The sequence below is a fragment of the Ixodes scapularis genome, unplaced genomic scaffold, assembly GCF_016920785.2.
Source record: "Ixodes scapularis isolate PalLabHiFi unplaced genomic scaffold, ASM1692078v2 PGA_scaffold0__279_contigs__length_252992795, whole genome shotgun sequence".
In the NCBI taxonomy this organism is placed as follows: Eukaryota; Metazoa; Arthropoda; class Arachnida; order Ixodida; family Ixodidae; genus Ixodes; species Ixodes scapularis.
In genome coordinates, this window is record NW_024609835.1 from 151,333,357 (window position 1) to 151,359,191 (window position 25,835).

General features: G+C 45.7%; 1 protein-coding gene across 2 annotated transcripts in view; it reads right to left on the reverse strand.

Annotated features, from left to right (window-relative positions):
* Window positions 1-25,835, reverse strand: part of LOC8030101 (hemicentin-2) — a 682,796-nt gene that overhangs the window by 25,435 nt on the left and 631,526 nt on the right. For both annotated transcript variants that reach the window (XM_029991995.2, XM_040221179.3), the window contains exons 7-8: window positions 7,112-7,399; window positions 5,431-5,736 (exon numbers count right to left, since the gene is read on the reverse strand). In XM_029991995.2, the coding sequence (XP_029847855.2) occupies window positions 5,431-5,736; window positions 7,112-7,399 (594 nt within the window). The remainder of the gene's footprint in view (window positions 1-5,430; window positions 5,737-7,111; window positions 7,400-25,835) is intronic.

Sequence of the window (25,835 nt, forward strand, 5' to 3'; positions counted from 1 at the left end):
ATATCTTAAAAGCATGAAATGATACTTCGTCTGCACGGCTACATAGTATCTGAATGAACTCAACACTTCTAAAGAAAGCGATCCTCCTAAAGATTCCGATACATCTTAGCAGAATGTTAAACACGCAGAAGAAGAGACCAACGATATTAAGAACTAAGCCTGACCCAAGGTTTCGCAAAATAAATTAACTGTTAGCTGTGTACACGGGTTTGGGATACTATCACTTGGACAATTTAAACAGTTCTGAAATGTTTTCCAAAGGCCGGCAAGCTTAAGCATTAATCCAGGTTAAGACCATAAAAAGCATATTTCAATTTCAACACAAGCTCAAGCTTTTATACTGCTTTCTACACAAACCTATTATCCGAAGATTTACGCATTTCACTTCGTTGCTTCGCATGAGCGTTGCACTGATTAGGACCATTTTCAAAACAAGATACTTTCCATAAGTCGGTTCGTAAAACAAAAATAATGATACGAGACTGTGTAGAAAAATAACATTTTCAAAAAGGACGCAGAACGAAAGAAAAATAATTTCGTGTGGTCGCGTCGAGCTCTGGCTTAGTATTTTGGTGTTGTCCCTTCCAGAACAGAACAACAAATAAACTGCGAGGTTAAATGGAATATGATATTGCAACATCAGGAATTCTTTCGCTCTACTTATTTATTTATTTATTATTTTTTTTTGCAATGTTTTCAGGATAAAATGTAGTTTGTAGGGAACAGCAGGTTTAGAGTATCCTGCGAATGTCACGTCTCCCTTTTTTTCAGAAAGGTTGCATTACCCATTACTTCTCATATTTTTTTTCCTTACGTTGAACTTTGTTTTGTGCTTTATGGGAAAAAAGACGGAGGTCTTTTTGGATGTTTTAGGATACAGCAAATATTTTCTGAGTGCATTATAATATTATTATTAAAACTCGTAAGCCTGGGTAGCGAACATTTAATGGCGGACGTCGCTTCCAGGTTATCATAACCGCGAACACGCCCGCTTTTTTTAAAATTTAAATACACTGATGATTTTTTCGTGCAAGCGTAACTGTAATTATACTGGTTTTGAATACTGCAGTTAGCAAATATTATAATTTGAGCTGTGTTCTCGAGCTCTAAAAGCACTGCAGTTGGTGTTGAAATCATCTGTTGCTGAAAATGCCGTGAACTTTATCGAAACTTCAGGAACTGAATGCTGCACAGCCATATACATTTAGGAATAGCTAGTCCCTAAAAAATGCCACACTTTATGTTCGAAGCCATCTTTAAACCGGTAACAAACAATTAAAAAGAAACAGAAGCACACGAAAAGCCGAAGCAAAAACAAGGGAAAAGCCCCTTGTATATCTAATCAGACCTGTTCGTGATGCGTGTGTGCACACAGGCTGTGCGAATTTCATTAAAATTATTAGTCCTGATATTAAACATATCGAACGATTGCCTAAAGGAGATAATGAAGGTGACACGAAGAATTTATGCATATTTATGTAGGTGTATATTCTTTTTTCTTTTTGTTTCTTTTTTTTTCTTTTTCCTTGGGGGGGAGGGGGAATGGCTAACTTATGTAAAATTATATCCTGCGTTTTAATGAAGGGTGGAACTGATATTATGGAATGCTTAGGAGCTTCGACTCTCGAGAGATGCTTACGAGGCTCTTTATTTTGTTGTTGAAATAAACCCATATTCCATCTCGCGGGCGTTGATTTTATTTTGATCAAACGAAAGTCTGCAATATACTCAGTAATTGTATAATTAGAACTGTATAGATTTTAGGCAGAGAACGGAGCAGAAGTATCTGCATGTGCAGCCTGTGTAAACATTATTTTTTGTGACTTGGTGAAAGTTTGAGATACATAATATACGTGTTATATTATAAATATATATATAATTGACAAAATTCTGTCTCGAACTTACGCATCAGCCGCATGGACTTACCAGTAAATTATACGTAAACGTGTAAACAGGGGCTAAATTGAATGGATTAATTCATCGCTAGAAAACGAAACCAAAGCCTTAAAATAGAAACAAAGTAAAACAAAAAATTAAAGCCGTTTACAAATCCCTGTAACGCCGAATTGGAGCGCAGCTCTTGAGGAGGAGTAGGGAAGGGTACTGAGGGGGGTCGCGTGACCTCGGGGGGGGGGGGGGGGGGGAATCGCGTGACCTGGGGGGTCACGTGACCTCGGGGGGAGGGGGGGGGGGTCACGTGACCTCGGGGGTCACGTGACCCCCCCCCCGGTTACGCCGACGCCGCTCAGGCTGGAAACGGACCCCTAAGAGCTGCGCTCTAAAACGAACAATCAATACCAACAATGGCCGCACTGTGCACTGACCTAAAGGGGAACAGTGGCCGTTTTAACGGAACACTTAACTGTAGGAAATAAACATTTTTAGTGCATGTATGAATCACTTGTGCCATAAAATCGGCTTTCGCCCAAATTTACGCAATATTTACGGAGTGAATACCTCGCCATCAAATTTGCCATGCTTGTTCGAAAGAAGTAATTGATTACAATTACAATTACTATTGTTTAAAAAAACATCTCGCTAGATTGCTTGATTATTCGAAAAGAAAAGAAATTGACCGTTACTTCTCCGATTACTTGAGATTTTAAAAACGGTGGTTTTCTGCCGGTTTAAAAACGGGGCTTTTGGAATTTCCATTATTGGAAATTGCCATCGAACCAAAACTTTCGTAGAGTTCACGCGACCAGCGGGAGACATGCAGCACAGAAAGATCGTGCTGGACTCTCTGCTTAAGCTCATTCGAGAAGCCGGTATTTGGCACTATTTTTAAAGATTTCATCCTCATCGTATTCCCTATCTCTCACCCCTCATCTTCCCCACAAATGACGTAAATTCAAGGTGGTGGAAAAATCATTAAAATACGTCTTAAAGAACCAAACAAATTATTGGGTTAGAATCCTCGTCAAGTTGAGTAGACAATTACTTTTTGTCGCGGAAACTTGGTTCGAGATTTCCTTGGTAGAAATCTTGTAGGAACAAAGGGCGCTGTTAGAGATGGGAGGGGATAATCGGAAAGGTTTAAAGTAATTTCAGTACTTCCGAAAGTAACCAAGTTACTCTGGTGATTGCTTCCCAATAAATGTAGCCAAGTGATTACAAAATTATTCGAAGAGTAATTAATTGCAAGTAATTTTATTACTTCTACTGAGTGCCGTACAAGTCTGGTCGCAAGATACATTTGAGCCGTACCGAAACATGCTTCTATATCGGCGTAAATCTTGAAACTGTAGCACTTTTCAGACTTACACCCGCAAAAAATGGGTCCCGTGACGCCAATGTTGAGCTAAACTTTTTCGTTTGAAAAATGTTAATTTACGACACACGTAAAATGAACCGGCACTTAAAAATGATTTTTTTTAAGTAGTTTAGCATCTTAGAAGCCATTGCGAACCCTGCTTATATTTATCGTAGACGTATGCGAACTAAAGAATGCTTCGGAATTGCTCCTAAATAAAAAATAAAAAATGTCTTTCGAGGTGTGTATTGCGGTAATTTTTTTTTTTTATGAAGTTTATTTTGTGACACAGATGTCCTATTCTGACACTTAAAACAATTTTTGCGGTTAGTCTAGTGCACTTTTAAATAGAAAATACGCTAGGGAGAAAGAAGTGTCACCCTGTTCCCGATTCTAGACGACGCATTTGATGCGACAAGAGCCACAATATGTAAATTTTATTCTGGTTGTAACAGCCAGCAACCATCGATTATATCGTGTGTTCTTGGCCTTCTGGAATTTGGTAAACGTAACACAGAGTTAAAGACAGCTATCACTTTCCACGTTCTCACTTATTCTTTGTCTCCCTTAGTCTCAGAAAGATCAATCTTTGTGAAAAAGAAAGCTAAACCAGGGTTTCGAACACTTAGGAATGAAAACGAGATATCGACGCAATCGTACCAATTATTTTACCTAATAGTAAACGTTTTTTGTGTCACACTCCGAGATGACTTGGAAACACACATCTTCATAAAGATGCAGCGCGTTCCAAGAAGTGGTCATGTCTACCTAATTCTCCCACGCATATACAAGATTCGGCTTTAAAGCCGTCCAGACATAGTGGCTTCAGAAAATCATAATTGAGACCTTACACATTTGATTCCAGGTTCTGATTATAAAAAGATACAGTTGATGCAACGATATGTTTTAATAATTTCGTGAACAGAGTTTAATTAAAAAGAAAAAAACAACGGCAGACAAACATCACTTTATGGGGGACTTCAGTCTAACCGATTCAGCTACGAAACGAGGGAATGAGCCAACTCATTATCGCGGCCGGCTCCCCTTGCTTAGGTGAGCCGGTCGTGATAATGAGGAATCGCATGCCCGGAAGGGCGGAGCGATAACTTTTCCTGCGCTTTTTCCTGTGATTAGTTTCGGTTTGACGCCATTTACCAAAGTGACATTTCTCGACCCCGCAACGCCTACTAGGAATTTTTTTATCTAAATTTGACGACACGGCGAAACCATACTGTGGTCGATCTTCAATCCTCTGAATACATTGTGAGTCCTCAAGTGAAAATTTTAAAAGTTAGTTAAAAGATTTTAGTTAATTAGAGAACTAATTACCTGATTTCTAGAGGCCGCCATGGCCACCAACACTTCCCCAGGGCTCAAATTACTCTATCTCACGTTCCCTTTTTTTTTGAAAATTTGGTGCAGCTAAAGAAAAAAAAAAAAACCTGTATAGACCGCACTGATTATCACGTACTAATTAGTTTTGAGGGTAAGGCATGCTTCCGCACTGTACCGACCGTGATGCAGAGCATTGAGCCGGTAAAGTCGGTTTGGGAACTGCATGCGGTATTCAAGCAGTAACTTTTGTGCTACGAAATCTACAGCGGATAAGGAATATGAGACCTACATATCATGGAGGAAGTAGTGAAAGCGTACGAAGAGCGGATTTTGGAATATTTGTCTTGGGTTTGTTGGGTTTTCCCGTTTATAATATATACATAGAAAAGCGAATTATTAAAAAAGAGGTAGGACCACATTCATTTGTTGAGCCTCTGTGTTGCCATTCCCAGAGAGAATTTTCGACAGTGCTCCGCAATCCGTATATTGACCCGGATGCCACCATGTTATCTCGTGACTCCACAAGTTCTTACAAACGGCACTTTATTAGTAGCGATACAGATGCCTTGGGGCTTCGTCTCTCCAATTAGGTAATTGCGTTCAAAGTGTTAGCGAGATGTTATACTGAAGGTTGCCTACGTCACGTGTGCGTGTGCATTCAGTGCAGGGAGCGCTTAATTGTAAGGCACGCGGAGCGTCGGGAAGTTAAACAACAGTTCAGAAGCTTGCCACTTCACCTTTTCTCATTACATGATCTCCCTTACAAACACTCCTAACGTATGTTTGAGCTACCATGTTCATGTTTATCAGTATAACGAAACAACTCGTCTCCCAGTGCTCACCTGTTGCCGAAGGGAAGCTGTTCAGTACACCCGTTGCGAAGCGAACGGTGACGGGAGAGCTGCGGCCCTTGGCATTGGCCGCGTAGACGAGGGCCACAAAGGACGTGTCCTTGTGGAGGCCACTTAACTTGAAGTGTGGCTGCCGAGAGGAGCTAATGTTGTTGTGAAGAAGGTCAGCATGAACGCTGAACACCTCGGCTTGAAAGACCGGCTGCAAGCCACCACTGGAACCCGCTGAGCATTTCAGTAGGACGCTGTCAGGACTCAGGTTGACCACGGTGCAATTTTCGGGGCTTCCCGGTGGACCTGTGCTCGAAAATGGTCAAGACGAAGTCAGTTTACGGAGTAGCCACTTCAAAAATTGTTCCTCCATTGATGTCTACGAGATATCTGAAACTTTTAAAATTCAAAGCAGTTTAATCTTGTGAAACATGTCGGCCAATGTTTTCGGTATGCAGTGCGAATGAAAGAAAAGTAACTAATTCTTATTGTAACCCGGAGCTATTACAACCAGTCCTATTATTATTCAGCTTTGGCGGAGCCAGAGGGCCGGTGTCTTTAAGATCAGTGTCACTTTTTAGCTTGAAACGTTTATAAGCTAGGTTTTCAGAGGAAGTGAAGCCTCAAAAAGCGCAACCGAAAATTTCCCCGCTAAATTTAGCAGGAAAATTGACGTCACACGGCTTCATGTCGTGGTGACCAATACACAACACCAGTTTTCCGGCTACATTTAGCGGAAAAATTAGCGTTACATGAAATGGTCACATGACCTACACGAAAATTCAGTTTAACCCTTTATACTTAGTGGGAAAATTGAGGTCTCGTGACCTCAACACTAATTCAGTTTCCTCGCTAAATTTATCGGGTAAAAAATAACGAACATGAGTTTGTGTCACGTGACCTTTGCACAAATTCGGTTTTCTCGCTAGATTTAGCGGGACATTTGACGTCACGTAACCTTAACACGAATGCGGTTTTAAAGCTGAATAATTTTTGGCCTGAAAAATGAGCTCACATGACTTCATGTCACGTGACCTATGCACAAATTCAATTTCTCCGCGAAATTTGGCGGCGGAAGATTTGACTTCACGTAACATGATGTCACGTGACCTATACGGAATTCAGTTCCCCCCTAGATATAGCGGGAAAATTGACGTCACGTGACCTTCAGATAAATTCCGCTTACCCGCTACCAGCCGTTCCCCATACTCTGTGGACACAGGACGACCCGACGGGGAAAGTCAATGAGTCAATGAGGTGGAGAGGAGTGGGTGGAGTCAATGGTGTGGAGGGTACTGGAGAGGCCTGGAGCCACAGCTCGAGAAGAAATGCCTGGAGGTTAATAGCGCTAAACCAAGAACATTTGACGTAGCAACAAAATTGCAGGCAATTCTGGATATTTTGGGCACCACATTGAAGCAGAATTAAGAGAATCGTAATAGATCGCTGTCACAATTCACTTAACAATTACAGCCCAACACAAGAATGGCAATGTTTTTATAACATGCATTTCTAATCGAGAATGCAGTGACATTCCGTGCACTGTCTAGCTTATTTTCTCAGTATTCTTCTGTTTCCTGCGCTATTCACTTTCAAGCCCAGATACCCATAACTGAAACTGCGACTGAAGTCGGCTTCCCTCGTTCGCCATTGCGCATGAGGTCCCCTGCCGGTAACTCACCCGGAGGTACAATGCGGAAGGTGCATGGTTCGATTTGCTTCCCGACGTTGTTGGAGGCGAAGCACAGGAGAATGCCGTACTCGAGTTCGGTGCCGGTCACGGTACTGGCGTAGGATTTCGTGCCGTTCGCCGTGAAGCTGCTGATCCTGCCCGTGCGCAACGTCGTGTTGGCAACCCACTCGAAATGAACGTCGCCGGGGGAGGCGTTCACTTCACACGCCACCAGGACCCGTATGTCCGCGGAGGCGGCGTATTCCCGAGTCAGGCCCTCGACGCAGACAGGAGCGTCTGCAAAAGAAAATTCGTATATTTTCTCACTTGGCAATTTCCCATGAAAAACGTATTTCAACAGGTTATCCTTGGCGGAGCGATGCGTGGTAGTGCGTATGCTGGTACTTAAAGTGGCTGCGAAACCTATATTGAGTAGGAACGTTTCTCACTTTACACCAGCTTACTTGCACTAGTTGGACCCAAACATACCCGAACAGAACGCCACTGACCAAAAAACGTCTTTGTCGCGGTGCAATTCCAATGATAAGAGATACCTTTTATTTCATTTTCTCCTTCGCAAAATTTGATGACGCAGCTGTCGGGAAAACGCGAACAATACGATCCCGAGGAGTGCGTCATCAAGTTCTGCGGTACGCGCTGTGACGATATCTAGATTCTGCTCATGCAATGGACACGAAGAATGCGTATGCATTCAATTTTGGCTCGTGGCAATCAATGCCCCGACATGCATTCGGGAAGTGGCTCGAATCGAATCGCTGGAATGACGCGAATAGCTGAACCTTAACAGTCCGTGGAACTCAACTCGCACTCTGTGCTCTGCCAACCCCAAGCGTGGCTGTCTTAAAAGCATCGGTGGCATACTGCGAGTTGAGGGAGTAAGCGGTCATAGTTTTTCTCCAATTTTTTCTGCGACTGCCATTGTATACATAAAAAAAAGCTAGGCGTGTTTCATAGGTCATAAATGCCAATGAATAATTCTAATTTGTATTTATTGAAAACATAAATATGTTTGCATCACCCTTTTAAACAGCTCGGAAAGTGAACGGTTACGTATTGGCACATGAAGAGAATTAGAGTCTGAAAATGCTGGCTCCAATGATTAATCGCGATTTCAAGTGCACTCGTCCAGCATTTAATATACATTATATTTATCTGCGCTAAAAAATTCAGGGTTCGGGTTCATATTTTTTGCTGCTAACTGTGACAAGTTTCAAAGGTTCGTTTTGTGGAGCACAGAAAACCTTCCTGTTAAAAGCCCATCCTCCGTGTCCCCAAAAGAATGAGTTTCCAAAAAATGAGTTTGAATTTCATTTAGAGCTTCAGACCGGGAAGGTATCGTCCCATCAGACCAGTGTTGGTCACGTTCCATCAGATCAGAATCGAAAGCACGTTCCTCGTTCCTTCTGAACCTTCGAATGAGTTCACGTTACAAGTTCTAGTGGTTGGAAAGGGACACGGTCCTCTTAGTTTTCTAAGATTGAAAGTGTCGTTGCATTACCGTTAATCTATCGTATTTTAGGGAAATTTTGCGCTGGATAATCGCGAGATAAAAAATTCTGAGGACACCTAAGCATTTCTTATAAGTTATGAATGTGAAAGCATGCCGCATGCGACGTGTTGCTTCCACCTCGCGTTGTCGAAGGGCCTCGTCCTCTTGCCTCCTGAGACGCCCTGAATCGCGATCCACTTGCGCCTCACGCTTTCGATATGCTTTCTTCTGTCTCCTAGCGCGTTACGCCGCTGCTCGTTCTGCCCGCTGTGAAGTCGGAGACTTGACAACGATGGTGGATTTCGCTGCCTGCCTCTTCGCCTGTTGTGCTGTGTTATTCCGCTCCCTTAGTTCGTCTGCGGTGTACTTGCGTGGACGGTCAGGTTTAGCTACTGCCGACGGTGCGGCCACCGACGATGGAGATGCTTGAGGCGCCGCCATGTTCGTCGGCGTCGAGAGGAGCTGAAGCAGCCGAGCGCGCGCCACCGTGTTCCTTTTACCGGCGCGGGGCCCGCTGCGCCATGGGGTGGCGTCCCTTGAAACTATGACGCGCGCCAGCCAATAGCAGCCTCGTCCCTTGAAACTATGACACGCGCCAGCCAATGGGAACCTATTCATCAAATCGCTGCTACAGACGACAGGTTTCGCTCCATTGGGACAGGGGAATTTAGGTTCCGTTTGGTGAGAATTCAAAAGCTGCTAACGCCGGTTCGCTCCATAGGGTAAGCAATGCTTCCGCATGAAAAAGCGAGCAAGTGAAAGACACATCAAACTATGTGTCGAGTCGCCACGATCAGACTTGGTCCCGTCAGTGGCACCACAAGGGCTGGGCGGGCCGGGGGGGGGGGGGGGGGGTGTAGGGGGCGGACTGGCTCGGATGCAATGTTCAGAGGGGTGCATCTGGGCAGTGAGAGGGATGGAGGGAGGTCGCGGCAGAACACAAGAGCGGAAGGGGGGGGGGGGGGGGGAAGGGTGTTGTCGCGGCGGGCCACGAAAGCGGGGGGGGGGGGGGGGGGGGGGGATGGAGAGGTGGGGCCGCGGCGGGCCCGCTGACCCTAGTGACGCCACTGATTCCCGTTTTTTGTCCTTAATTATCTCTCGGACATCTCATAATCGTTTGAAATTGGAGGCTGACGCAGACGATAATAAATACTCTAAATGCCAGCCAAATATGGATGAATTTGCCGATAAATACACAAAACAGCGCCGTCGGTGCTACCGCTTCCTCACAAACGTCACGAGTTCCAGTTCCAGTCCCACCGACGCAAGAGGGACATGCGGCGTTTCTTCGTTCTTCCCAAAAAGAACGAGCTCCGGGAACGTCATTCAACTGAAGCGCCGTTCCGTATAAAACTGCACGTGACAACGACAGATGTGTCTTTAATGTTAGTCCAGTTGTCATTTGTTTCAGGTCGCACCTTGAAGGATCATTTCAGGTTAACTTTCATTCGCTTGTTTTGAGGACAACACTGATGCCTCTTGTTCTCCGTATACTAAGAATTAGCTTATAAGTATAAATACTATATAATGTGTGCAAAAATAAAAACTCTCGATTATGTTTTGGTTATATAGCACGACACTGTTAGCACCAATCAAGCGATCGCCGAATTTTTGTCTTTCTGATTTCGAATGAATGAGCTTCGAGGCAATCTACTTGCTGGTTGGAAACTGCTCACGAGCTGTAAAGATTGATGCCCGTCAGTGCCTTGTATAAAAAAAAAAAAAAAAAGAAAAGGTTACGCTGTTATGAAGATAATGCAATTACTGGAAATGTGCAAGCGAGCTGGACAAGAATTGAAACACTCTACGAATAAAAGCAGGTAGAGCGCTCTAATAAAAGTGGAGAGGACCGTGGTTCAATACCAGGACAAAGTGGATTTTTTTGGTGGCGCACCAGTCAACAAGCTGTGTTTGGATATTTCAGTTTGTCCTTCGTCCCTCTTGTTCCCCTTCTCCAGGAATTATTATCGTCATACGCCGTTGTCGTGCTTGAACTTAGCCGGTGTCGTGCAGTGCACGTTTCATAAGAAGTGTTGTAGTCAACTGTCAGTCAGCGATGAGTTTCAGTGTACACCCGTGAGCGATATGAAAGTGAACAGCCATCTTCTTGTTTTTTACGCTCCTGCAAGTTTTGGAACAAACTCTGTTACAGAAGAGGGCTAGAACGCAAAGTTAAGACCCAAGCCACGTACCACTTGAGACGTTGAGAGTTAATATAGCTTTAGGGAGCCGTAAAACAGGCAAGAAGCCAGGTAAAGTGTTCACCTTCATATCGCCGGCGGGTATACATACGCGGCGGTCCGTGAAGGGAACCAGTTAAAACTAGAGGGGCATTTGTGCCGACATACGCGAGAAAAATTTTATAAACAAGCTGTGTGACAGTGAGCACTGTGTACGCAAAATGAACGATATGAGGAACGAAGTAACTTCCTGCGCTCAGTGCCCATGCTCGCGTTGTACTTTTGTAAATTTAACCTTATCGTAAGTAGTGGTGCGAGCCATTTACTACCTTATTAAACAACATGTTAGCGTTAGTACCTCGCGTATATTACTAAGAAATACACTCGAAGAATATTTGCCTTAAAGGAAATAAATATTGGGAAAAAAAAAGCGCAAGCTTTTTTTTGTTTGTTTTTTTGTGGCATAGAGCGTTTCTGATTTTTGTTATAAGAAGTTCTGTTTTGCAGTTCATTATTTCCCGATGTATGTATAAGGCCGCTACAGCACCTAAGAAGGTTCATTATGGGTTGTCGGTGTAAAGTACGGTCACGTGCTATAAATTCGTTAACCTGGACACAGATAGAAGTATGCCGTCTTGAACAGTACACATCAACGTGCAAGCCACCTGTACAGGGTGTCTGCGAGAAAACCGAACCCTTTCTTTCGCTTTGGAAAGGTAAGCTAGACATCACAAAAAGCTCAAGCTCCGTCAGAATGTAGCCCCAGCCGTTCGAGCAAGATGCCAAAGTTTCAACACTTACATTACCGGAATTAATGCTCGAGGTACACCTAAGCACTTCTTATGAGTTTTGAATGTGAAAGCATGCAAGCCGCTGGCCCGCTTCCTTTTTCGCCTGCTGCCTACCTTTCGCCGTCGGTCAGCGCGTGTGCTCCCCTGGGCACGCTGACCTTGGACGCTCCATGTTAACGGTGCGTTGATGGACACATAGCGCCGTGCGGTGAGTGGTTATGGAGACTGACGAGCGCAGCGGCCAATGGGAGCCCCTTCGACGCGCGACAGCCAATGGAACCGAACACGAAATCCATCAACTATACTTTGCTCCTTTGCGATCGGGGAGACTATACGCCTCGCAAGTGGGCTCATTTTCGTCTTCTGCGCATGAGAAAGGAAGTAGCGGTGACGTCAGAACGCCGAGCCCTGATTGGCTGATCGCGACCCCCTTTCTCAGCGTCGTCTGCTCGCAACGTCGTCTGCGCATGTCTTACCTTTCCTGCGACTTTCGGAGCGAACTCGACTTCGCCTTTAAGAGAGGGCAGACGAAATAACTCGAGCGGTACGTTGTTTTTGTCTAAAACTAGCAGACGCGCATCAAGGAGGGAAGTCAAAGGACTCACTGGCGAAGTGTCCCGGGGCGCCGAGGTTTGTTTGCTTAGAACCGAGAGTGAACGTGTTAGTGTCCGCAAGTTCCCTCCCAAATACTTTTTCCCTCCTTTCGTGTGCGGCGAGACCCCTCACTCTTTAACGGCGTCGGCGGGTTGGCGCAGTTAACGTCGTCTGCTTTACGTCTGCTAGTCAAAGCGATGGCTGCTTTACCTTTCCTGCGTCTGTCGGAGATTCACCGCTTTTTCACCGGCGAGAGTCACGGTTGCCTCGGGAAGCAAGGAGATAACAAGAGGAAGAAATTGACCTCTTAATTTAAAATTGAGGTCAGCGATCAAAGTATAATACGGGAAGGGTTCACAAGGGTCGCGCGGGTATACTCCATTCAGCACGCCAGCCGGTCGTGGGCAGACGGTCGCCGAGTCGCGGAGCGCCTGCTAGGCCTAACTGCCCAGCTCGTTTGGTCGCGTTCGGTGGAATCGAGGCCGTTGGAGCTTTTCCCGGGTGTTTGTGGATCCAGCGTCCTTGTTCGTCGTGGTCTGTTTCAAGTACTTCTTAATGTTTTCTTGCTGCTTGAAGTCGGGACGCGTCAGAAGCGCAGGTAGAAAAAAAAAAACGTCCGAGGGTCGTCGCGACCGCGACGCTGTCGGCCATGCTGATTTGATCGTAAGAAGTGCGTAAGACAGCTTCGGAGCTGCCGTAGGATTTCGTCGTAACCTGCGCAAAACTTACGAAAATTTCGTTTCGTGCATACGAATTTGTTCTTAAGTTTTGTCTTACGCACATTTTTGGCGTAAGATCGTTTCTTGAATCTGGCCTCTGCGCTTCCGAAAGTCGCAGGAAAGGTAAGACAGACGCAGACGACGTTGCGCGCAGACGACGTTGCAAAGGAGCAGACGACGCTCAGATAAGGGGTCGCGATCAGCCAATCAGGGCTCGGCGTTCTGACGTCACCGCCACCCCCTGCGCAAGAAGCAGATGAACTTGCCCTCCGCATAGGTGCAGTTTTCGCGCTTCAAATTGATGACGTCAGCTCGCTCCATGGGACAGTTAATGCTTTCGCATTAACAAGATGGAAGCGAAAAACTATTTTCGTCTATCAGAGGACGCTGTCCGTAAGAAGCAGCGGACAGAAGGCCGCTGTTTGTGACCACGTCTCACAGATGGCCCCACATGCCCTCGAGGCTTTCCACGCTCCCTCGCTTTTCTAAACCGAACCACTGGCGGCAAAGTTACAATACCTCACAAAAGTATCGTATCCTTGTCCCCAACTTTGTCGGTTGTTAATGAAGAAAAAAAAACACTAAATATTATATTTGAAATTGTAGTGACTCGGGTTATTATTTTTTTAATGGAAATGGATCTTTATAAACACTAAAACAGACGTTGTCTGGTCCTGTCTTCACAAGCGCCAACAATCATCTACGCTTAACTGCATTGATTGTTTATGTTCAGATTTATTTTATTACCAATTGGTGTAGACTTATGCGGCAGTTAGCGCGCAAACAACGGAGTCGGGTATCGGTGGTGCGTCAAACTGGGGAGTTTTGAAAGGGTCAACGCAAGTTCTTCTTGCAGTTCGGCTTACGGCCACCTTTCGAGTAGGTGATCTGGACGTGGGCCCGGCCCGTTGCAGAAGAAAGTAGCGTCAAGTACAAAACGCACGTCTTCTTAGTAGCGCCGACGTCCGCTTCGCCGTCGTCGGCGCCCTGGAGGCAGATCCCTATTCGTCTTTGCGAAGAGTCGCACGTTTGTTCGGTGTATCCAAGCACACCGTGCGCAGAGCTATCCGCGAGATGCGCCCGTACAAGCCGGTGACTACGAGAAGCGACTTGACTTTTGCCGGGACGAACTACTCAGGATTGCACAAAATCCATCAAATCGGCAGTTTTTGCTGTTTAGTGATGATGCGGCATTTCACCTGGACGGGCAGATCAACACCCATAATTTACGCTATTGAAGTTCGACGAATCCGCACTGGACGCTCGAGAGGTCTTTGCAGTCACCAAAAGTACAGTCTGGTGCGGAATCTGGAGAAAGAACGTCGTTGGTTCGTTCTGCATCGACGGCAACGTGTCTGGAGACGCCTACCTGCAGATGATGCGGGATGAGTTTCCTTCCGAGTTGGAAGCCGTGCACATGCAGCGGGACGTATGCATTTTTATGCAAGATGGTGCGCCACCCAACTGGTTGAAAAGTGTAAGGCACTGGCTGGATACTATCCTCCCAGGACGCTAGACGGGCCGGAGATCGCGGAACATGCCGTGGTCGTCCCGGTCGCCGGATCTCACAATACGTGACCCTTTCGTATAAGGGTTTGTGAAGTCCCAAGTAGGCAAGGGCCACATCCCCACAATCGGCGCCTTAAAGCAGCGCATCGAGGCAGCATTCACTCTCGTCAAGGACGAGATGGAAGCTGCGGCATTCGGAAAGTGCGAGACCAGGCTTGGCCTCTGCGCTTGGCGCGTAGGAGGCCACGTCGAAGGCCTGGTTCCGCATGAAGGAGTGCCGTAGGGCCCTGCCTAGAACTTATCTGGCAACAGTCTACAGAAAGAAGTTACACCTTCCTGTCATGTGAACGGTTTAGCTATTTTAATATCCTCAGAAAGGCCCTTTTCAAGGCTGCCAAATGCTGTCGTCACGGAGCCTGGCCACTTTTCTCGCGGTTGCGCTCCCGTGTTTTTGAATCCCTATGCAAAGAAGATGTTCTATATGCGCCTTCTTTCCTCCTCAGAATTTCCCCTTTTTTGACCTTCATCTTATGCAGTCCGGAGTCGCACATTATATTCAACCTGTAAATAAGTGAACGGCTCGCGTCACAATGAACAAAAATGCCGAGCGAGCTGATAAAGCAAAAATACATCTTTATTAAGATAAACAAAGACATTATACACATAAACAATTTAACGAGCTTAACTTGGGTTAAGAAAAGTCCAACGACACCCTGAAATTGTACCTAAACCGAGACGTGAGAAACGATGCAATAGTGCCGGAAGCCGCTAGACCGAAACCGAAACTAACCAAAAACATGGATGGATGGATGGATGGATGGATGGATGAATGCGGCTGAGCCCTTTGGATCAGGCGGTAGCTTATGCCACCTAGCCATTTTGTTTTACCATTTAAGCTTAGAATATTTAAATGTGAAATCGATATTCACTCCTCACTGCAAAGAAAGTGGGGCTATAAAACCCCCTTGCCATCAGTTAATAAGAAAATACCTAGTTTTCCCTCGCTTTCTGCCACCATTCACTTAATCTTTGCTTGGTAATCTCTACAGTCTTGAAAGCCACTCTCCCTTCACGGTCTCTAAAACCCAATGACTTTATTAAATCCATGTTGTCTTCGGTAGGCATAGGGTGAAACCCTTTACAGTAGATTATCAAGTGCTCAGCCGTCTCGTCCTCCTCTCCACAAGCAGTGCACACTGTATCCATTTCCTGGTACCTCGCTCTGTATGTTCTGGTTCGCAGAACACCCGTCCTCGCCTCAAACAACAATGAGCTTCCCCTAGAATTGTCATAAATGTTTTCTTTGGCAAAAACTGTTTTGTTTAATCTGTAGCCTTCCAGAGCCGTCTTTGTCTGCATTCCGTCTAGCCACCGATCTCTTTCTGTGACCTTAACTTTCTTCTTAACTGAGACCTGCTCTTCCGTATCTCCACTATACCCTAAAAACTTTCCTCTTGATTTTCTAGTGCGCTGTCTCCACTTTGTGTCTATGCTCCTCATGTAAAAATAGCTGAAAACCTTTCGTGCCCATTGATCCCCATCCATTTGCCTCAACCGATCCTCAAGTTCTATCTTGCTCACCGCTCCCCTGCTTTCAAAAGACGCCCATCCCATGTCTCCCTGTACTCCCTGGTTTGGCGTTTTGCAATGTGCCCCCAATGCCAGCCTACCTACTCCGCGCTGTTTTATTTCTAGTCTTGCATGCACTTCGGATTTCATGCATAGCACTGCGTTTACAAAAGTCAAGCCAGGAACCATGAACCCTTTCTAAATCTCTCTCACCACCTCATACCTGTTGTAATTCCAAAGTGCTCTATTTTTCATTACAGCTGCATTTCTGTTGCCCTTACACTTGGCTGATAGGGGCGCCATCTTTGAGAAGTGGTCACAAACAGCGGCATTACACCTGCTGCTTCTCACGAACGGCGTCCTCTCATAGACGAAGACAATTTTTCACTTCTAAATTTTTGTTCCGGTAATGGTAAGTGTTGAAACTTTGGCATTTTGCTCGAATGGCTGGCGCTACGTTCTGACGGAGTTTGAGCTCTCCGCGATGTCTGGTTTGTTTTGTTTTATCGTGGACATTGTGTTTATAAAAATAACTTCGATAAACCTCCAGCAGACAACTCTTCCCCCAAGCAGAACTATGGGTTGACATGCCTACCTTCAGGCCGTTCAAAGGGTGTTGAGCAGATCCGACATCTTAAAGAGAAGCTTGAAAGATGTTCACGTTTTACTTTTCTTCTATCCCCTCGTTTTCCACTCCAGGTTTCGAGTTCCCGATAGTGTTTTCGATTTTGGTTTTTCCATCCCTCTCCAGATGCCTTGCTTGAGTTCACTTCTCCCGACTCGTGTTGTTCGAACCTGCATGCCTTCAGGGCTAGGTCAATCTCAACTGTCTTCCGCGAAACAAAGCGAAAAGTATTAAAATAAAATAACATAAAATAAAATGTACATGCGTATCGGAGCAAATTTATGTAAAATTCCAGCCCGTGATAGAGTGGGATTGAAGTGAAAGGATTTGGCCTTTTCAAGATTTTCCGGAGTTTACAACGGACACGAGCTCTCAATCTTTTTCAGAATCGCAGTCAATTTTGGGAAGAAGAGCGATGGACGTGAAACAGAATAGACTGAATGGTCGATAAGCGAATAAACTCTCTACATCCGTACTTCCTGTTTCACGGGTGAAAAAAAAAGACTTAATATTCGTAATGCGTGCAAGAAGTGCCAGAATGTGTATGAAGCTTAAAGGACAGAAATAATGTACGTACTCTCTGAAAAAGAACAACCAAGAAGCGAGGTTATTATATTCATCAATTAAAATAGTGTAAAAGTTTCAGCGTAACCTGCTTTTTATGTTGTTTCTTTTTTTGCAATGTAATTGCGGTTGAACGTTGTTCTGGGAAAACGTAACCGCTACCGAGAAAGCTATTACCACCCATAAAATGCAAAATCAGACCACCTCGAATTTTGCTCAGATTGCTGCGTTTATTGAATGTTAAAACTTCCTATTTCGACCTGTGCTGTCGGGTGAATGAAAATGCAGAAATAATAATAATAATCAAACTGACGAAACCTTTGAAAGCAAACGCCGATCCCCGGCGTCCGGCATTCGGCGTTAGCTTTAGAACTGTGTGTAGAGACAGACAGCTAGCTTTAGGTCTACCCACTAATCATTCCAACCAAAGCTCAGTGTTTTGACGTACCCGCGCTCTGATGTCCTCGAAGCAAGTATATTTGAGTATAAAACATCAAACTCATTAAAAAGGCTAGGGCACGAAAATTAAACGCATGGATTATTTTTGAAATGGAATGCTCATAGGCTACTTAGTACATACACCAAACTTCGCGATTTCCAGAGCTCTAGTAATTGCAATTATTAATTTACGAATTTTGATAATTTTCATCTGGCAACCAACATGGTGGGACAGCATACCCAAGCTAGTCCCACCATGGTGCCGATAAACAACGCGATCATAAACGCTCTCTCATTCTAGGTGCAAACATGATCGCCCAAGCTCGCTTCGCCACGGTACTATCGAAAACGCTCACGCAACCAGGGCACTCCAACCTGATCTCTTGATCTCTTCTTGATCTCGACACTGGCCTTTTGACCGTTTACCCTGCAAACGCCTGCGAGATTGTCCCGGAGGACGGCGACCACCGCGAGCTCGTCCGTGACTTGCCGTCGCTGGAGCTCGGCAGAGGGTCACTGTCAAAATTAACAGCCTCCAACATCTCTTGCAAAAAATTACCCTTATCGCTACTGCGATCATTGTCGAAGACTTCCGCGAAGCGAGCGATGCCGTAGACGTAATCGTCACGGACCGCATGCTCAAAACGCGGAAGGTAAACGAGGAAGCTGTAGTTCGAGACGCCAAGAGAACCAAGTTTGTGAGGGCGTGCAAAGGGACATCCCGCGGTTGGCTGGTGACGTCACCAACCCGCCAGCCACGGCAGCCGTTTCGAAGGGGGCGGATCCAAGGGCACATAAATTGATTTATCCTCGAAACTATCGCGCTATTTTCAAAACTAATTTAGCAGGATTATAGGAAGATACATTTGGTCCTGGTAGTACAACTTTCCCATATCTTATTTTTGGCATGTACGTATACGTAAATGAATATTATTATTTCATTCACCGAATTGAATGGGGTTAGTACTGACCCCTTTAATTCGATGAATGAAATAATAATGTCTAGTTTGTGACTCATTAGTTATAATCCGTCTTCGACGTGGTCTGCAGTAGATGTCACAAGTTCGAGTGGGTAGCTAAGGCAGCTTCACGAGAGGTCATGCAGCTGAAGTCAAAGAGCTCGCGCTTACATCATTTGTAACATCGAAGCCACGGCAGCGGAGGGAAAAGAAAACGCCAAAAGGCTTGAGGACTTCTTGTGTTGTCAGCCAGGGCAGAGATGTCAAAGGCTTTCTGTATACTTACGACCACGTCACCCAAAGTCAACGTTGCCGAATGCGCACGTATACGGGGAACGCTGTCCCCTGATCCTGCCTATATAGTTTCGCGCCGTTCGACTCGATGGCGCAATAACTCACCAGTTCAAGGTGGTTTAAGGCGAAATTCTTTGGGTAATGGGCGCGTACGGGCACAGCGCGGCGGCATTATTTAACGCTTTTAGCTAAGTTTGAGGTTTAGTCCTCCCGTCACCTTTTTTTCTTTCTTTTCCACGGGAACGCAGCTCGCACTGAACCAGGAGCAGAACATGAAACGCCGAGATTGAAGAGAGGGTTAATCTCATACCATAGGGAGCGTTTGCAAAGTAATGGCTAAAACACTCTACGGCGATCGGTCGCAAGTGCGCATGCGCTGTGTTTTCGCGTGGCGAGGAGGAAAGGCGGCGACGTTTGCAGACGATCAACGCTTTCGTCCCCTCCTCGCAGCTCATATTACAAATGCAAACCACGTGACCCCGATCCAGCAGTTGGCAACCCTCTGTAATACAGGCTCTCTAGCAGAACAGCTGAGATGCAGCGCCATCCCTCGGCAAGAATGCAAGCCACCACGGTCTCTAGGCGGACGGTGTGGTACTCGCGTGTGACGTGGTAGTAACTATTAGCCCCGAGAGCGAACACAAGCGTCGCTGCGGTCGCCGCGCCCTGATTGGGTGAGGTGTACCGTGACGTCAGGGGGAGGACTCCGCTCCGCGACCTCGCATCGGCTCGCTTCCCAGCACCGGTTTCCCGGTTTGGCGTTGTGTCCCGGAAGCTCTTCGAGGAGCTGGACTTAGTGTACCCGGTGTACAAGACGTTGAGTTAGGCCGATATTGACGTGCTTCCGTACATTTTATAAGCCTGCTTGCCCTTTTTACCTTTAAAAATGGGTTACAAATCCCGAAAGTATCGGAGGAGGCAATTCCGCCGATGAACCTCCCCGTCCGTCCACACGACACAAGGCAATCTTGCGAAGGGTCGGTGAAGCGGTGGCGCAAGTGTTTCAGATGCTGCAATTTTGTTCCTTGCCTGTTCATGATTTAGGACGATATTACATCCCTTTTCAAGGCATTTGAAGTGGCATTTATATCAAGGGCCTTTGGGTGGTCGGCAAATTAGCTCGTGACCCCGACTCTGCGCTTCCACTCTGCATGCGCTGGTTCGCAGATGTTTTAAAGACCCTGCATCTGATGATCTTTGAAGTGCTCGTGGAACAGGGCTGTTTTACGTAAATGTAGCTTCTTCGTGATATAATTATATAGTTTATACACGTATGCAGGCATATTTCTTAAAGATGCAACATTAATGAAAATTAGTTTTTTTATGGTAGCAGCAAAAACGGCCGAATTGCCCCCAGTTGCCTGTATGATATGTATTGAACTGCCCAAAATATGCACAGCGATGGTGCCGTAATTTGGAATGTTTATACTTTTCCCTGACATTCTTTATTCCAGCCTTGGGTATTAAAAAAAAATACACCGTTTAGTCTGAATTGTCATTTCCAATTAAAAGAGACTGCTGAAGGTCCCCAAAAGCTTCCTCAGCCTCCAAACTCCCTACAGCTGGACTCTCTGATAACAAAGGAAAACAGGAGTATAAACAAGCATTCGAACGTCTATCCAGCGGTAGATGCAGCACTAGTAGCAGAAAATGTGGAACCTGTGAAGGGCGACAGTCTGCCTGAGAAAAGCTTCTGGTATTTTAGCTTCAGGGCAGTTCGATTTAAGTCTCAATGTTAGGGCTTAAGGGACTAATAACGAGCTAGACATCTTCGCTAAACAAGTCCACAAATACCACCCGTGTAGTCCTTTGAAATACAATCCGAATCCAGCAAAGGTTAAATGCGAGCAATGTATATAATAAATGTTCCTTGTTTTTTTACTTTGCTCCTGCACTTGGGCTGTCTTACTTGTGATTCTCTCCCCATGGCCCAGACTGTATTTAGCATGTTGCTCGAGGAGCATGCAGCTTTTCTGCTTCAGCGATCTTATTTAAAAGCAGAGATACAAAAAAATAGTATACATAACCTGCCAATTCATTCAGACCATCAACAGCATTTATTGTGCGAGATGTAAATCTATAATGATGGCCCTGCAATTGTGGCCATATTTCTTTATTTTCATATACCAGCTGCGATTCATGCGTTGCCTGCCCTGTCAAGCATGCTTAAAATGTTGGTTGAAGTTTTACCTGTGGATACAGGCCATACCTTAATAAAGGCACATATAAAAATTTACACTTCCTACAAAAAACACGCCAAAGAAATGAAATAGAAACGAGCGCGCCGACAGCTAGCGTCGTCACAGCCTCCACAGGCAGAGCGGGGCGAGTCGGGGAAAAATTCTCTCCTCGCCGTGACGTCACCCCGGTTCGCCGTAAGGGGGCGCCACGCGAACTTCTCGGGGCTAATAGAGCAGGTCGCGGTCCCATCATCCTTCGCATGGACAGACCGTAGTATCAACGTGTAAATAATGTAAATAAGTGGTTCGTATATATCGGAACGCACGACCCGTTACACATTTATTGCAGGCCACGGCAAGGTCAGATGGGTGTGGTTAAATAACTATCCAAACACTATTTGTTTCAGTTTGTCTCCTTCAACAAACTACAGCCGATGATCCTTCCCTCCTCGAAAGTTGCTTGCAGCAGGTAATTGTAGCGCCACAAACATGATGCAGTTGAAACATTGAAACATGCTTCGTGGGCCTTAGACCGTTGACTGCATGGACGTTTCAGTGTTTTCACGGGTCCCTTGAGTCCCGCGTACTATATCTCAACTGCTGTTCTGTAGATTAGCTCTACTAAGATGGCTTATTAAACTATCCTCATCGAGTCGTTAGCAGGAGAACTCTCCTCTCAAAGCGAAGGGTGACCTTCAAAGTAGGATAATTGTCGTGCCCGATATGACTATAGTTCAGGAGTGACCAAGCTGCGGCTCGCGAGCCTCATGCGGCTCTTCGCGTGTTAAAATGCGGCTCGCAGCTCTCCTCCTTCTCCCCTCCTTCCACACACACACACACACACACACACACACACACACACACATACACACACACACACACACACACACACACGCACACACACACGCACACGCACACGCACACGCACACACACACACGCGCACACGCACACGCGCACGCGCACGCGCACACGCACACGCACACGCACGCACACACACACACACACACACGCACACGCACACGCGCGTGCACACACACACACACACACACACACACACACTCTCTCTCTCTCTCTCGAGAAATGGAACGCGTTTGAAATCGAAAGGCAGGATGCGGTTTAGTCGTCTTGTGCTACCGCTACCTTAGGTACAGTTGACTGCTTTTGACTCGGATACATCTAAAGTTGTTCAAGTTTCGTTTATAGCTCAGAACAAAAGTCCCCCCCCCCCCCCCTCCCCTCCGCGCGGCCCTTGGCATTTTTGTGGTTTTGTTTGCGGCTTTTAGGCCGGGTCAGTCTGGCCACTCCTGCTTAGTTCGTGACGGGGCAAGATTTCAGTGCATAGTGCGCCTCGAGCGCGAGGCTTCTTCCCTTGTCAACACAACGTCTCAAGCGCTGTCAAAGCCCCGAGGAAGGCAACAGGTGCGTGCTGGAGACGAAGCCTCTACATGGCTCTTAAGCTGTCAGCGAGCATAACAGCTGAAAAGTGCAGTACGGTGGGAGCGGGAAATAATCTTGAGTTTTATTCTATACTTCGTTTCACCTTAAACGGGCCGTGCAACGAAATTCGCTTGGGATTGTTTTCACTTTACGAGAGCTTACTAGCACTAGTGGGACCCAAGTATACTCGCGCACAACGGCACTGACCGACTTCTTTGTTGCGGTGTAATTTCAAGGACAAAAGCGAGCGTTTTCTTTCAAACTCTCCCTCGCAAAACTTGATGACGTTGCTAGGGGGGTCGCAATACCCATCACTGACGAGATTTGAAGGCGGCTCATAGACTCATCGACGGAGAGGAGCTTAGAGCGATAAACTGGTATCTCGTTCACCAGGCAAATGTGATCCCCACTTGGCTGCCGCCATGTCGCACAATTTTGACCACTAGACACGTGACCTTGCCAAATCCCGAGGTTTTCACGCAAAACTGAACCGAGATTTGTATTGCAATCGCTATAAAAAATAACATGATAAACCATTTTTCAACACTGTTAGCCCCAGAAATCGGTGTCTAGCTTCGATAAAAACCCAAAATACTGCACCCCGGCTGACGGCATCTAGCGGAGGCATTGCGAAGCTGCCCGATATTTTGATCATAAAAACACTCTTCGGACTTAAAACAAACAAAACATAACTTGAATTGTCGAAAATGTAATTAAAAATCAATAGTAAATTATCTGTGCGAGATAATTTCTTACACTCTAGACGTAAAACTATAAGGTTACGCTGTCTAGTGGTCAAAAATGTGCAACATGGCGGCGGCCGGTTGGGGGTCACGTTCAGCTGCCAGTTTATTGCTCTAAGCCCCTATACCTCTTTGCTTTGACTGGAGCCGAGCATTGCGTGAGCACTCGATTTAGCTCGAGATAATCAATAACTCGACAAAGATTCGGGTTGTAGCCCCTGTCCAGTCGCTGCAATGACGAGGATAGGCGAACCATAACAATGTCTGAAAGTCAGCGTGCCTCCTGTGCTTTACGAACCCGTGCGCGTTGCTGTGATCAACATTGGATGGATTTACATGAATGCGACCATAGCTCATCGAATGAAACAGGTACCAATCCCATGTACCCTGCCTCCCTACATTTTCCTCTCCTACCCATATACTGCCAATCGAAACAATCAAATCCCGATTCGATGGTTCGATACGCTACGGTCGCATCCATGTAAACGAAGCCATTTGCGGAATATAATCGGCTCCAGATACATGGCCGCTTGTTCTGAATGCGAGTTGGGGGGGGGGGGGGGGGGGTGAACGCGGCTTGTATTTTGTTAATTTTTTGTCCGACTTCTTTTGCGTGTGAGGAAAAACGAACACATGCTTCATAGGTCATAGACGTCATGTGTTCGTTCTAAGCGCTATTTACTCAAACTACGAAAATCGTGGCATCGCTTTTTTAAGCCCAGATAAAGTCCTCGCTGCGAGCTTATGGGAGCTATAAGACAGCGTCAAAAGCGCACCATCATGGCGTTTGTCATATTTGTGTACGTGTTCTATTATCGCTGAAGTAATACGAAATACAAAAGGCTTAGAGACTTGCGCTGCGATGCTGCTTCATTTGTTGCATTACTCCGTAGCGTCGGCTGCTTCCCGCATTCCGTAGTATCGTAGTCTCTGATAAAAACTAAAGTTTTCACGCATTTTTTTCGTGTGTTTGTGGGTGTTGAAAGGGGGGGGGGGATTGACTGCTTTTAAACAGTCATAAATTGGGCTCAAAACGTAAAACTTCTAATTAAAGTCAAATCTGTTTCGAGAGTAGTAACACTGATCATATTTGTTTCAAGACGAACGAGTGACGGTAGTTTTCTTATGAATACCGTGTCTGCTCGAATAATATACGCAGTGTTTATAAACAATGGCCCGCGTGCCTAATTCCCCCAAGAGCACCTATACAACCAATCATCGTGTCCCGCATAAGAAAAGAGACGAATTACAATGTCGCGAAAAGGACCCTAACCAAAAAGGCTACTTGCGCAGATGGCATTTTCGCGTGAAGACGAGAAATATCTCGGTCCCGTAACTCGTTCGGAATTCCTTCTGTCGATCTCGATGACTAGTTATCCGCGAGCTACATGGGAAAGCAGATGCGCAGGATTTGTTTATAGAGAGTCACGTGCCGATTATCAGAAGGTCAGAACCACTGCACAACGGCCAAAGAACTGCATCGAAGAACGCGCAGGTCATTCGATAAGACTGCAAACGTCGGAACGCGGCAAACTCTGCGAGCCACCGAGCCAATCAAACAGCATTGAAAGTTCAACGTCACTGCCCTCATCACCTTTTTCGGTGGGTGTGTTTTTCCCAACGTGTCGTGAGGTTGAGATTTCGGTCCGCAATTGTGCAGAGATTCCATATCTGGGAACAGAGGGCAGTATTTCGAAAAGAGTATATAGACAACGACCACCTTAAAATTAAAACGACCATAAAACGATTTTGAAATCAAATTTCATTCACAGCACATCGTAAAAGGTGTGAAAAGAAAACCCAAATACACACAAAAAAAATAGAGAGCCAATCACTATTTTTTGCTATAAAGCTCTTAAACGAAAAGCGAACTCTTTTTATACCTTCTTTCCTTCAAAAGTTCTCTGCCTTTTTAATTGCGATACATCCGTGGTGCCAAAGCACGTCGGCCAAATCCACGTCGCCTATTGGTAAGAGCTTAAACATTTTGTTAAAGAATATTCTTATCCACATTTTGTAGAATAATTAGCGATGAGGGAGAATTCGCCGAATTTTTTTATTGCTCGGAGCAATGCGCCATCTATCGTGTGGTAAACAATGCATGAAAAAGATCAGACTGCGCCTTCGCCCGTAGTGGTTCTTGGCTTCCTGTTATGTGCTGAAAAGCAAAGCGTTGTTGATGATCGTCAACGTGGTTGGCGTGGTGGAAGCTCATCGCTTCGCGTAGAACGTCTATCCTTGACTGAATTCCCGTCGTGTGTCACGATGGTAACCCTGCACGTCCTAGAAGGGAAGATCCATCTACTAGTGCGGCGATGTTTGTGGCGGGACACGCAATACAAAACAACAGAAACGCTCGTGCCGTCGTGTTTCTTTATTTCGACTACAGTGGTGCTTCTTAGCATTTATGTCCTCGAATATTTCCTTGTTTTCTTATTTTGCGCGTTCCATGCGTGTGCTCCAGTTCAAGGTATTACTGGTGCGTACTGGTATTTAAACGTTTTTATGAAGGATGCCAATTTTGACGCGTTTTCATTACCCGAGAAAAGTTATTATTGTTAGAATTCCTGAACTCTCGCAACGTCTGTGATCACAAAATCAATTTCTACCTTGCTATATC